Source organism: Salmo salar, chromosome 25 (genome assembly GCF_965601325.2).
Source record: "Salmo salar chromosome 25, fSalSal1, whole genome shotgun sequence".
In the NCBI taxonomy this organism is placed as follows: domain Eukaryota; kingdom Metazoa; phylum Chordata; class Actinopteri; order Salmoniformes; family Salmonidae; genus Salmo; species Salmo salar.
In genome coordinates, this window is record NC_138315.1 from 30,967,488 (window position 1) to 30,981,705 (window position 14,218).

Below are 14,218 nucleotides of genomic sequence, written 5' to 3' on the forward strand. Positions count from 1 at the left end.
CGAGAGAGTGAGTAGAGAGAGAAAGGTGGACAGATCCGGACAGATCCAGTCAGAACAGAAGTCATGTGACTCACCAAGACATGCCCCGTCCATCTCTTCATAGCCCAGGCTACAGACACACTTCCCCAAAGGCACCAGCCAGTCACCGTCGGCGCCGCAGTACAGTTTGGGAGTGTCCCTCTCCTCGGCATGCTCCACACACGCTCCCCTGACCTCCACCAGGGAGGAGGAATCGACCCGGGGCACGGTGTCAGGGAAGGAGGCCAGGTTCCTCAGGGTGAAGGGACACTTCTTATAGTACACCCTGACTGAGACCAGGGCGATGCATGCTCCAATGTCCTGGAACGCCAGGTAGAAACCCTTCCTGGAGATAGGACCCACTTCCCGTACCTATAGAAAACATTGTGGATCGATAAAGTTAATTGAATTGAACTTTATTAAATGGATGTTCACATGTATTTTGCAACAACATGTCCCTAGTATGCAGTGCCTAAACAATTGCCCCTTGTGGGATAAATCAAAGAACATGGGCAGCATTCGGTTTCTGCTCTCTTGCCAACTCCTTATGGAATTACCATGCCAAACAATAGGAGTCGGCAAGAGGGCAGAAACAGACTGGCACCCAGGCAATAAGTCACATATTATTGAATTGAGTTAATTGAGGTGATGGACCTCAGTGTTGAGCTTGAGGATGCGGTCTCCCAGGTCCATCTGGGTGAAGCTCTCGTCGGCTGCGATGGTGTCGATCTTGGTGTACTGGGTGGGTTTGAACTTGACCCCGTGGGACTCGTCTGTCTCATAGTAGAAGAGGTTGAAGGTCTCCTTGCAGGTCCCAGATACCCAGGGGATGGAGTTACAGTCTCTCAGAGTGAACCGCAGCTCCACGTACACCTTGCAAAAATAATAAACAAAGTAAAGTAGCTAATGTTTTATTCAAAGCCACTTACAGGAAATGCAGTTGGTTAATATGTGGCCCATGTGGGAATTGAACCTGCAACCCAGGTGTTACCAGCACCATGTTCCAACCCATTCTCAGAACCACTACACACCTTCTGTGCGGCCTGGCGGAAGATCCAATTGGAGCGTAGCCAGTTGTTCTGGTTGGGTTCCATCACGTGACACACCTGGAAGGTATGGATGGGACGGTTGTGTTCATCCATCTCTGTTATAGCATCCCACTGGAGAGGAGAGGAGGAGGGGAGGAGGAGGAAGAGAGGAGAGGAAGAAAACAAAAAAAAGGACTGTTAGTGAGCTGCTAAAGTACTCAAACCTATAGATACACTATACACTATATACAAAAGCATGTGGAGACCCCTTCAAATCAGTGGATTCGGCTATTTCAGCCAAACCCTTTGCTGACAGGTGTATAAAATCGAGCACCAAGCTATACAATCTATATAGACAAACATTGGCAGTAGAATGGCCTCACTGAAGAGCACAGTGACTTTCAACGTGGCACCGTCATAGGATGCCACCTTTACAACAAGTCAGGTAGTCAAATTTCTGCCCTGCTAGAGCTGCCCCGGTCAACTGTAAGTGCTGTTACTACACAGTCGTGAAGTGGTAGGCCACACAAGCTCACAGAACATAATGGTCTCGGGCTGTTTTTCATGGTTTGGGCTAGGCCCCTTAGTTCCAGTGAAAGGAAATCTTAAAGCTACAGCATACAATGCCATTCTAGATGATTCTGGGGGGAAGGCCCTATCCTGTTTCAAAATAACAATGCCCCTGTGCACAAAGCGAGGACCATACAGAAATGGTTTGTCAACATCGGTGTGAAAGAACTTGATTGGCCTGCACAAAGCCCTAACCTCAACCCAATGGAACACCTTTGGGATGAATTGGAACGCTGACAGCGAGCCAGGCCAAATCGCCCAACATCAATGCCTGACCTCACTAATTCTCTTGTGGCTGAATGGAAGCAAGTCCCTGCAGCAATGTTCCAACATCTAGTGGAAAGCCTTCCCAGAAGAGTGGAGGTTGTTATAGCATCAAAGGGGGGACCAACTCCATATTAATGCCCATGATTTTGGAATGAGATTTTCGACGAGAAGATGTCCACACACTGTTGGTCATCTAGTGTATATCGCTAAAAGCAGTCCAACATTACAAAATAAAAGAGAGAGGAACAGGACCGTTACTAAACAGTTCAAACCTTACTTGAACCCGTCACTAACCACCTGTAGCCCACCTCTGTGACTCCCAGGTCAAGTGACAAGGGTGACAGCCCTGTAAGTGCTTCATGAGGTCAGCAGGTCACCTGCCTCTGTGTTGTTGGAATAGAAGTCTATTGGAGGTGTTTAGGCCCGACCTCTGGCTCTACCCTCTATTACACTGACACGCACACACAGAGAGGTTGTGTGTGTGTGACAGCTGTAGAGTGACCATGGACCATCTAACACCAAGCTCCCAGAATCAAATTACCTGCTGAGGAAAATGGTTTTAAATCAGCTCAACAACAACACAATAGCTGCCATCCAGTCTAGACACATCAACAACAATATGACTTTGACCTCTGAATGTACTTTGACCTCCACATACCCTTTGTCCTTGGGCAGTTCATCTTACTCAAAAGTGTTGCATTAAAATACGTAGTATTTGCAAGGAAAAGATAGTATATTGTCACTCCCAGCCCTGTCTCCTCAACCAACAAAATCCACAAAAGTGTCTAATGTCTAATAAATTAAAAACACAACAGTACCAAGTATAGAGAAGAACCCCCCTCCTTCTCTCCCCAACTCACTCACTCTGTCACCCCACCTCTCTTCTCCCTTTCCTTTCCAACTCTCCACATCTTTCCTCCCTCCTCTGATGTTTCTACCAGTCTAATTAACAAGTGGGAAGAACAGAAGCTCTTTATTAGCAAACAGACTATGGAAAGTTGGGGAAAGAAGATGCTAATTTGAGACAATTATTTCAGTGATAATAAGTAGTTTTGTACTTATCTAAACACTACCTACCAACAGGAGAACCGTAATCACGTCCTAATGTTTAGTTATACAGACTCATTATCCTTTTAACGACATGTTTTAATTCAATCTAAAAGACAACACATTTTAATCTATTTCTCCCTCAAGGCTTCACAGTAATAATAATGTAATTAAAACAAATTGATTTTGATTAAGTATTATATTGCCTAATATTGATCATGTGGTATTGTTTTGCTGTGAATTCTGAAAGGATCCCAACACATATCTCTCGGTTTGTGTCAGCCAGATTGTACATACAGGTGTCAAAATATCAAATATTATTTCACAACTAGAATTACACCAGTGATACAAATGGACTGACATGTCTTCGCACTTAACCCATCTAAATGTATTAGATCAAATAAAGAGATAGTCAGTAAGCATAAAAGCTGTGACACACTTCTTGATCATGCATTGGACTTTTCCTACACTGCCACAGTCAGGTATGAAAATGCTTTATATCCTGGCCAGTTGTATAGTGGGTGATCATTACAACACCCGAACAGGTACAGTAGCTACAGTGCCTTCAGAAAGTATTCATACCCCTTGACTTATTCCACAATTTGTTGTGTTACAGCCTGAATTCGAAAGGGATTCAATACATGTTTTCCTCACAATGAGAAAGTGAAAACATGTTTTTAGAATTTTTTCACATTTATTGAAAATCTAAAACAGAAATATCTAATTTACATACAGTACCAGTCAAAAGTTTGGACACACCTACTCATTCCAGGGTCTTTCTTTATTTGTAATATTTTCTACATTGTAGAATAATAGTGAAGACATCAACACTATGAAATAACACATGGAATAATGTAGTAACCCAAAAAGTGTTAAACAAATATATATTTTTCAAAGTAGCCACAGTTTCCTTGATGACAGCTTTGCACACTCTTGGCATTCTCTCAACCAGCTTCATGAGGTAGTCACCTGGAATGCATTTCAATTATCAGGTGTGCCTTGTTAAAAGTTAATTAGTGGAATTTCTTTGCTTCAGTTGTGTTGTGACAAAGTAGGGGGTATACAGAAGATAGCCCTATTTGGTAAAAAAAACAAGTCCATATTGTCAAGAACAGCTCAAATAAGCAAAGAGAAACGACATTCCATCATTACTTTAAGACAGGAAGATCAGTCAATACGGAATATTTCAAGAACTTTGAAAGTTCCTTCAAGTGCAGTCGTAAAAACGATCAAACGCTATGATGAAACTGAATCTCATGAGGACCGCCACAGGAAAGAAGACCCAGAGTTACCTCTGCTGCAGAGGATAAGTTCATTAGAGTTACCAGCCTCAGAAATTGCAACCCAAATAAATGCTTCACAGAGTTCAAGTAACAGACACATCTCAACATCAACTGTTCAGAGGAGACTGTGTGAATCAGGCCTTCAAGGTCGAATTGCTGCAAAGAAACCACTACTAAAGGACACCAATAATAAGAAGAGACTTGATTGGGCCAACAAGCAATGGACATTAGACTAGTGGAAATCTGTCCTTTGGTATGATGAGGCCACATTTTTGATTTGTGGGTGTAGCGAAGCATTTCTCTACACCCGCAATAACATCTGCTAAACACGTGTATGTGACCAATAACATCTGCTAAACACGTGTATGTAACCAATAACCTCTGTTAAACACGTGTATGTGACCAATAACCTCTGCTAAACACGTGTATGTGACCAATAACATCTGTTAAACACGTGTATGTAACCAATAACATCTGCTAAACACGTGTATGTACCCAATAACATCTGCTAAACACGTGTATGTGACCTATAACATCTGCTAAACACGTGTATGTGACCAATAACATCTGTTAAACACGTGTATGTAACCAATAACATCTGTTAAACACGTGTATGTGACCAATAACATCTGTTAAACACGTGTATGTGACCAATAACATCTGTTAAACACGTGTATGTGACCAATAACATCTGCTAAATACGTGTATGTGACCAATAACATCTGTTAAACACGTGTATGTGACCAATAACATCTGTTAAACACGTGTATGTGACCAATAACATCTGCTAAACACGTGTATGTACCCAATAACATCTGCTAAACACGTGTATGTGACCAATAACATCTGCTAAACACGTGTATGTGACCAATAACATCTGCTAAACACGTGTATGTGACCAATAACATCTGTTAAACACGTGTATGTGACCAATAACATCTGCTAAACACGTGTATGTAACCAATAACATCTGCTAAACACGTGTATGTGACAAATAACACTTGATTTGATTTGACTGGGTGTATTGATATACCATCCAAAGTGTAATTAATAACTTCATCATGCTCAAAGGAATATTCAATGTCTACTTTTTAATTTTTACCCATCTACTGTACCAATAGGTGCCCTTCTTTGCGAGGCATTGGAAAAACTCTCTGGTCTTTGTGGTTGAATATGTGTTTAACATTCACTGCTCGACTGTAGGAACTTGTATGTGTGGGGTACAGAGATGAGGTAGTCATTCACAAATCATGTTAAACATTATTATTGCACAAAGAGGGAGTCCATGCAACTTATTATGTTACTTGTTAAGTACATTTTTACTCCTGAACTTATTTAGGCTTGTCATAACAAAGGGTTTGAATACTTACTGACTCAAGATATTTCAGTGTTTGATTTTTTATAACAAAATGTCTCATCTGAATTTAATCCATTTTAAATTCAAGCTGTAACACAACAAAATGTGGTAAAAAGTCAAGGGGTCTGAATACTTTCTGAAGGTACTGTAAATGTAGGTGTAACCTTATCAGTAGACTCCTGTATCAGCAGCCTACTTCATAAGGCCTCCTCATCCCACAAAGGTATCTCTTTAAAGACTTACATAAACTCCCTCTCTCCAGCTTAGAGAAACTAAAGGAGCTTGAGAGAGTTAGTCTCTGTAAGGCCAGAGATAGACACCCTGGGGTGGTCTTAGAATAGGGCTCTCTACAGAGACACCAGTCAGGGGGGGGGGGGGGTGTGTGTGTGTGTGTGTGTGTGTGTGTGTGTGTGTGTGACTGGTTACACATTGATGGGGGATAGTGTGACATGGACTGAATGATGCTGAGGCCTGTGGTGGTGGTGTACATGAGTGTGTGTGTGCTTCATCCTGTCTGTCCTCTGGGTGGTACCCCTGCCATCTCTCAGTCACCCCAAAGCTGAGTTGAAGGAAGCATCAGGTCCCAGTGGCCCCTGCACAGCCCTCTATGGGGCCCCTGTCTCTCATAGCACAGCCCTTCCACACACAGAGCTTTGCTTTAAGAGGTCCTATGTGGCCCTCCACACTCAACCCTGACACCTCAGACTCAGTTCAGTATCTCAACACTGTGACTGGACCCAGTCAGGGGGGGAATGTTCACTTGAAACTTCAAACAAGCTACATTTATTTCCTTGTTTCTGGGTGATAAAACTTGATTTTGTCAGGCCAGGGAGCTGTGTTTGGGAGTGGACTGCTCAGAGCTCTTTTCAGCAGAGAGAGGGTAGACAGAGAAAAATTGCATCTGTAATGGAGTGTGTAGTTCCAGGAAATTGGGCTGTGTAGCTGTGTTATGAGACATAACCCTCAACAAGGGCCTGAGCACGGCCGGGTTGTGTGTCAACCTTGAGGCAGACAGACTATAACATGGATCCAATTAGCTATCAAAACACAGGCTGACTCAATACCTGTTAGATCTGTGAAAACACCTAATGCTCTGGCTAAAATCAACACAACGATGATGAAACCAAAGCGATGATGTGATGTGTCCACTGGCCGAGGGACAGAGATCGATAGAGAGGGAGAGGTAGAGATCTAGGGAGTGAGAGCGAGAGAGAGAGAGAGAGAAAGATGGCAGGTAAAGGGGAAGCCAGGGAGGCAGGGGGTGGATGTCAAATCCCATCAAAGAGATCCAAGAACTATGTGGGTATTCAGCGGTCTGCTGGTGTGTGTGTGTGTGTGTGTGTGTGTGTGTGTGTGTGTGTGCGCGTGTGTGATAAATGGTGACAGCGCTAAAGACAGGACCCCTGCGGACACAGTAACCTGTGAGGGATGAGACTAAAAGACCTTGTGCCAGACTGACCAGAGAAAGACAGAGGGAGAGAGAATATGAGAGAGAAAGAGGAAAGGAGAGTGATTTGTTTACAGCAGGAAACAGTGTGGCGAGAGATTACTATAGAGAGCCTATACACTGAGCTGGAACAGTAAAATAATACCCGAAACAGAAAATCTGAAGGAAATAGCTTTCCATCCTCCTTCCAGAGATGGAAAATAGCTTTCCATCTCTGTGCCCTGTACACATCTTTAAAAAATATCACAATCATATCAGTCCATCTCAGTCCATATACAGTCTGAAAAATACAAAAAGAGAAAGTGTTCAAAAACTAAGAAAGAGGCCACTCTGGCTAGTGCCTTCGGAAAGTATTCATCAATCTACACACAATACCCCATAATGGCAGATCAAAGAAAGGTTTTTAGACATTGTTGCTAATTTATAAAAAATGTAAAACTCAAATATTACATTTAAATAAATAGTCAGACCCTTTACTCAGTACTTTGTTGAAGCATCTTGGGCAGTGATTACAGCCGCAAGTCTTCTTGGATATGAAGCTACAATCTTAGCACACCTGTATTTGGGGACTTTCTCCCATTCTTCTCTGCAGATCCTGTCAAGCCCTGTCAGGTTGGATGGGGAGCGTTGCTGCACGTCTATTTTCAGGTCTCTTCAGGTCTCGATCAGGTTCATCCGGGCTCTGGCTAGGCCACTCAAGGACATTCAGAGACTTGTCCCGAAGCCACTCCTGTGTTGTCTTGGCTATGTGCTTAGGGTCGTTGTCCTGTTGGAAGGTGAACCTTCGCCCCAGTCTGAGGCCCTGAGCGCTCTGGAACAGGTTTTCATCAAGGATCTCTTCGTATTTTGCTCTGAAAAATATCCCCACAGCATGATACTGCCACCACCATGCTTCACCATAGGGATGGTGCCAGGTTTCCTCCAGACGTGACGCTTGGCATTCAGGCCAAAGAGTTCAATCTTGGTTTCATCAGACCAGAGAATCTTGTTTCTCATGGTCTGAGAGTCTTTAGGTGCCTTTGGCAAACTCCAAGCGGGCTGTCATGTGCCATTTACTGAGGAGTGGCTTCCGTCTAGCCACTCTACCATAAAGGCCTGATTGGTGGAGGGCTGCAGAGATGGTTGTCCTGCTGGAAGGTTCTTCCATCTCCACAAAGGAACTCTAGAACTCTGTCAGAGTGACCATCGGGTTCTTGGTCACCTCCCTGACCAAGGCCTTTCTCCCTGATTGCTCCGTTTTGCCGGGCGGCCAGTTCTAGGAAGAGACTTGGTGGTTCCAAACTTCTTCCATTTAAGAATGATGGAGGCCACTGTGTTCTTGGGGACCTTCAATGCTGTAGACATTTTTTGGTGCCCTTCCCCAGATCTGTGCCTCGACACAATCCTGTCTCAGAGCTCCAAGGACAATTCTTTCGACCTCATGGCTTGGTTTTAGCTCTGACATGCACTGTCAACTGTGGGACCTTATATAGACAGGTGTGTGCCTTTCCAAATCATGTCCAATCAATTGAATTTACCACAAGTGGACTCCAATCAAGTTGTAGAAACATCTCAAGGATGATCAATGGAAACAGGATGCAACTGAGCTCAATTTCGAGTCTCATAGCAAAGGGTCTGAATACTTATGTAAATAAGGTATTTCTGTTTTTTCTTTTTAATACATTTGCAAAAATATAAAAAAAATCGGATTTTGCTTTGTCATTATGGGGTAGTGTGGGTAGATAGCGGAAGATGTTTTGTTTACTTAATCGATTTTAGAATAAGGCTGTAAAGTAACAAAATGTGGAAAAAGTCTAGGGGTCTGAATACTTTCCGAAGGCACTGTAAGTCTCCAAGGTCTTAGTAAACATTGAAGAATGTTTAGTTTATCTCGTAGGTATGGTTAAATTGTTTTCTCCCTTTCAAATTAAGCAAAATGAGACTCTTAGGATATGCATAATATGTGTCCGAAAAGCAGAGAAAAAGATCAGGCCCTAAAGCCAGTCTTAACATACATAATTGAAAACTTCATTTCGTGAAGACTGGAGTATTGATTTCTTTGTGAGATTAAGCCCCATTCCAGCCCCTCACTGAAGAGTCAGTCCTTTACAGCCTTCTTCCAGCCTACTGCCCCAGGGATGAACTACTGCTTTTAAAGACACTGTAGTGTAGGTCTGACTGGGGCTCAGTGGGACTAGAGAGAACTACTATAGGTCTGACTGGGGCTCAGTGGGACTAGAGAGAACTACTATAGGTCTGACTGGGGCTCAGTGGGACTAGAGAGAACTACTATAGGTCTGACTGGGGATCAGTGGGACTAGAGAGAACTACTATAGGTCTGACTGGGGCTCAGTGGGACTAGAGAGAACTACTATAGGTCTGACTGGGGCTCAGTGGGACTAGAGAGAACTACTATAGGTCTGACTGGGGCTCAGTGGGACTAGAGAGAACTACTATAGGTCTGACTGGGGCTCAGTGGGACTAGAGAGAACTACTATAGGTCTGACTGGGGCTCAGTGGGACTAGAGAGAACTACTATAGGTCTGACTGGGGCTCAGTGGGACTAGAGAGAACTACTATAGGTCTGACTGGGGCTCAGTGGGACTAGAGATAACTACTATAGGTCTGACTGGGGCTCAGTGGGACTAGAGAGAACTACTATAGGTCTGACTGGGGCTCAGTGGGACTAGAGAGAACTACTATAGGTCTGACTGGGGCTCAGTGGGACTAGAGAGAACTACTATAGGTCTGACTGGGGCTCAGTGGGACTAGAGAGAACTACTATAGGTCTGACTGGGGCTCAGTGGGACTAGAGAGAACTACTATAGGTCTGACTGGGGCTCAGTGGGACTAGAGAGAACTACTATAGGTCTGACTGGGGCTCAGTGGGACTAGAGAGAACTACTATAGGTCTGACTGGGGCTCAGTGGGACTAGAGAGAACTACTATAGGTCTGACTGGGGCTCAGTGGGGCTAGAGATAACTACTATAGGTCTGACTGGGGCTCAGTGGGACTAGAGAGAACTACTATAGGTCTGACTGGGGCTCAGTGGGACTAGAGAGAACTACTATAGGTCTGACTGGGGCTCAGTGGGACTAGAGAGAACTACTATAGGTCTGACTGGGGCTCAGTGGGACTAGAGAGAACTACTATAGGTCTGACTGGGGCTCAGTGGGACTAGAGAGAACTACTATAGGTCTGACTGGGGCTCAGTGGGGCTAGAGAGAACTACTATAGGTCTGACTGGGGCTCAGTGGGACTAGAGAGAACTACTATAGGTCTGACTGGGGCTCAGTGGGACTAGAGAGAACTACTATAGGTCTGACTGGGGCTCAGTGGGACTAGAGAGAACTACTATAGGTCTGACTGGGGCTCAGTGGGACTAGAGAGAACTACTGTAGGTCTGACTGGGGCTCAGTGGGACTAGAGAGAACTACTATAGGTCTAACTGGGGCTCAGTGGGGCTAGAGAGAACTACTATAGGTCTGACTGGGACTCAGTGGGACTAGAGAGAACTACTATAGGTCTGACTGGGGGGGCTCAGTGGGACTAGAGAGAACTACTATAGGTCTAACTGGGGCTCAGTGGGGCTAGAGAGAACTACTATAGGTCTGACTGGGACTCAGTGGGACTAGAGAGAACTACTATAGGTCTGACTGGGGCTCAGTGGGACTAGAGAGAACTAGTATAGGTCTGACTGGGGCTCAGTGGGACTAGAGAGAACTACTATAGGTCTGACTGGGGCTCAGTGGGACTAGAGAGAACTACTATAGGTCTGACTGGGGCTCAGTGGGACTAGAGAGAACTACTATAGGTCTGACTGGGGCTCAGTGGGACTAGAGAGAACTACTATAGGTCTGACTGGGGCTCAGTGGGACTAGAGAGAACTACTATAGGTCTGACTGGGGCTCAGTGGGACTAGAGAGAACTACTATAGGTCTGGCTGGGGCTCAGTGGGACTAGAGAGAACTACTGTAGGTCTGACTGGGGCTCAGTGGGACTAGAGAGATAATTACTTTTAACTGCTCTCTTCACCTGACTCTGGCACAGAGAATGGAAATAAAACATTTAGATTGTAATCAAATCAAATTTTATTTGTCACATGCGCCGAATACAACAAGTGTAGACTTTACCGTGAAATGCTTACTTACAAGCACTTAACCAACAGTGCAGTTCAAGAAAAATAAAATATTTACCAAGTAGGCTAAAATAAAAAGTAATAATACAAAGTAACACAATAAGAATAATAATAACGAGGCTATATACAGGGGGCACCGGTACCGAGTCAGTGTGTGGGGGTACAGGCTAGTTGAGGTAATTTGTACATGTAGGTGAGGGTGAAGTGACAATGCATAGATAATAAACAGCGAGTAGCAGCAGTGTACAAGGGAGGGGTCACTGTAAATTGTCCGGTGGCAATTTTTATGAATTGTTCAGCAGTCTTATGGCTTGGGGGTAGAAGCTGTTGAGGAGCCTTTTGGTCCCAGACTTGGCGCTCCGGTTTGCCGTGCGGTAGCAGAGAAAACAGTCTATAACTTGGTTAAAAAGTAATTAAACAGTTATAACTTGTAATGCATCAGAGCAAGGGTTGTAACGTAGGAGTTTAATCTCCCATTTTAAAAGTTACGTATTCTGTCTGGCTGAGTTAAAGAGGGTTATCATTCTGTGTAACAGGAGGTATTGGAACGATAGGGACAAGCATGTGCATGTGTTTGCCTCTCTTATTGGATTGTTGTCACACACTTCTCTGCATGGTAATTGGAGAGTTTGTGTGTGCATGTGTGTGTGATATACCGTTGAAGTCGGAAGTTTACATACATATTAGCCAAATACATTTAAACTCAGTTTTTCACAATTCCTGACATTTAATCCAAGTAAAAAATCCCCATTTTAGGTCAGTTAGGATCACCACTTTATTTTAAGAATGTGAAATGTCAGATTAATAGTAGAGAGAATGATTAATTTCAGCTTTTATTTCTTTCATCACATTCCCAGTGGGTCAGAAGTTTACATACACTCAATTAGTATTTGGTAGCAATGCCTTTAAATTGTTTAACTTGGGTCAAATGTGTCAGGTAGCCTTCCACAATCTTCCCACAATAAATTGGGTGAATTTTGGCCCATTCCTCCTGACAGAGCTGGTGTAACTGAGTCGGGTTTGTAGGCCTCCTTGCTCGCACACGCTTTTTCAGTTCTGTCCACACATTTTCTATAGGATTGAGGTCAGGGCTTTGTGATTGCCACACAAATACCTTGACTTTGTTGTCCTTAAGCCATTTTGCCACAACTTTGGAAGTATGCTTGGGGTCATTGTCCATTTGGAAGACCCATTTGCAACCAAGCTTTAACTTCCTGACTGATGTCTTGAGATGTAGCTTCAATATATCCACATAATTTCCCTTCCTCATGATGCCATCTATTTTGTGAAGAGCACCAGTCCCTCCTGCAGCAAAGCACCCCCACAACATGATGCTGCCACCCCACGGTTGGGATGGTGTTCTTTGGCTTGCAAGCCTCCCCCTTTTGTGGAGTGGTTGAAAAATGAGTTTTAATGACTCCAACCTAAGTGTATGTAAACTTCCAACTTCAACTGTATGTAATCTATAGACATAATGGACTGAATTCAACCAGACAAACTCTTCCCAGTCATAAACAGACTGCTGTAACTTTAAAGTTTCAAGTTTTAATGTCACATGCACAAGTACAGTGAAATGCCTTTCTTGCAATCTCTCACCGCAATAATGCAATAATCAATAACAATGTAATACTAAAAATAATAAGGTAAAAAAAACACACAAGAAAACATGATAAAGTAAGTAAGAATACTATATACAGGGTCAGTCAGTTCCAGTACCATATTTACACTGTGCAGGGCTACTGGAGTGATACTGTATGTGTAACCGATGTGAAATGGCTAGCTAGTTAGTGGTGGTGCACACTAATAGCGTTTCAATCAGTGACATCACTCTCTCTGAGACCTTGAAGTAGTTGTTCCCCTTGCTCTGCAAGGGCTGTGGCCTTGCAGGACGTCTGCTTACTTACAGGCTCTAACCAATAATGCAAAAGGTGTTAGTAGAACAATAGGTAAGTAAAGAAATAAAACAACAGTAAAAAGACAGGCTATATACAGCGAGGCTATAAAAGTAGCGAGGCTACATACAGACACCAGTTAGTCAGACTGATTGAGGTAGTATGTACATGTAGATATGGTTAAAGTGACTATGCATATATGATGAACAGAGAGTAGCAGTAGTGTAAAAGAGGGGTTGGCGGGTGGTGGGTGGCGGGACACAATGGAGATAGCCCGGTTAGCCAATGTGCGGGAGCACTGGTTGGTTGGCCCAATTGAGGTAGTATGTACATGAATGTATAGTTAAAGTGACTATGCATGTATGATAATACAGAGAGTAGCAGCAGCGTAAAAAGAGGGTTTGGGGGGGGGGGGGACAAAATGCAAATAGTCCAGGTAGCCATTTGATTACCTATTCAGGAGTCTTATGGCTTGGGCGTAAAAACTGTTGAGAAGCCTTTTTGTCCTAGACTTGGCACTCCGGTACCACTTGCCATGCGGTAGTAGAGAGAACAGTCTATGACTGGGGTGGCTGGGGTCTTTGACAATTTTTAGGGCCTTCCTCTGACACCGTCTGGTGTAGAGGTCCTGGATGGCAGGCAGCTTAGCCCCAGTGATGTACTGGGCCGTACGCACTACCCTCTGTAGTGCCTTGCGGTCAGAGGCCGAGCAATTGCCGTACCAGGCAGTGATGCAACCAGTCAGGATGCTCTCGATGTTGCAGCTGTAGAACCTTTTGAGGATCTCAGGACCCATGCCAAATCTTTTTAGTTTCCTGAGGGGGAATAGGCTTTGTTGTGCCCTCTTCACGACTGTCTTGGTGTGTTTGGACCATTCTAGTTTGTTGTTGATGTGGACACCGAGGAACTTGAAGCTCTTAACCTGCTCTACTACAGTGCCGTCGATGAGAATGGGGGCGTGCTCGGTCCTCTTTTTCCTGTAGTGTACAATCATCTCCTTAGTCTTGGTTACATTGAGGGATAGGTTGTTATTCTGGCACCACACGGCCAGGTCTCTGACCTCCTCCCTATAGGCTGTCTCGTCGTTGTCGGTGATCAGGCCTACCACTGTGGTGTCGTCTGCAAACCTAATGATGGTGTTGGAGTCGTGCCTGGCCATGCAGTCGTGGGTGAACAGGGAGTACAGGAGGG

The 14,218-nt window shown here is 44.1% G+C and overlaps 1 protein-coding gene across 1 annotated transcript in view; it reads right to left on the reverse strand.

Annotated features, from left to right (window-relative positions):
• Positions 1 to 14,218, reverse strand: part of LOC106586540 (ephrin type-A receptor 6) — a 255,977-nt gene that overhangs the window by 164,824 nt on the left and 76,935 nt on the right. Inside the window, exons 3-5 of the mRNA XM_045707380.2 lie at positions 1,050 to 1,178; positions 673 to 891; positions 75 to 390 (exon numbers count right to left, since the gene is read on the reverse strand). Of these exons, the coding sequence (XP_045563336.1) occupies positions 75 to 390; positions 673 to 891; positions 1,050 to 1,178 (664 nt within the window). The remainder of the gene's footprint in view (positions 1 to 74; positions 391 to 672; positions 892 to 1,049; positions 1,179 to 14,218) is intronic.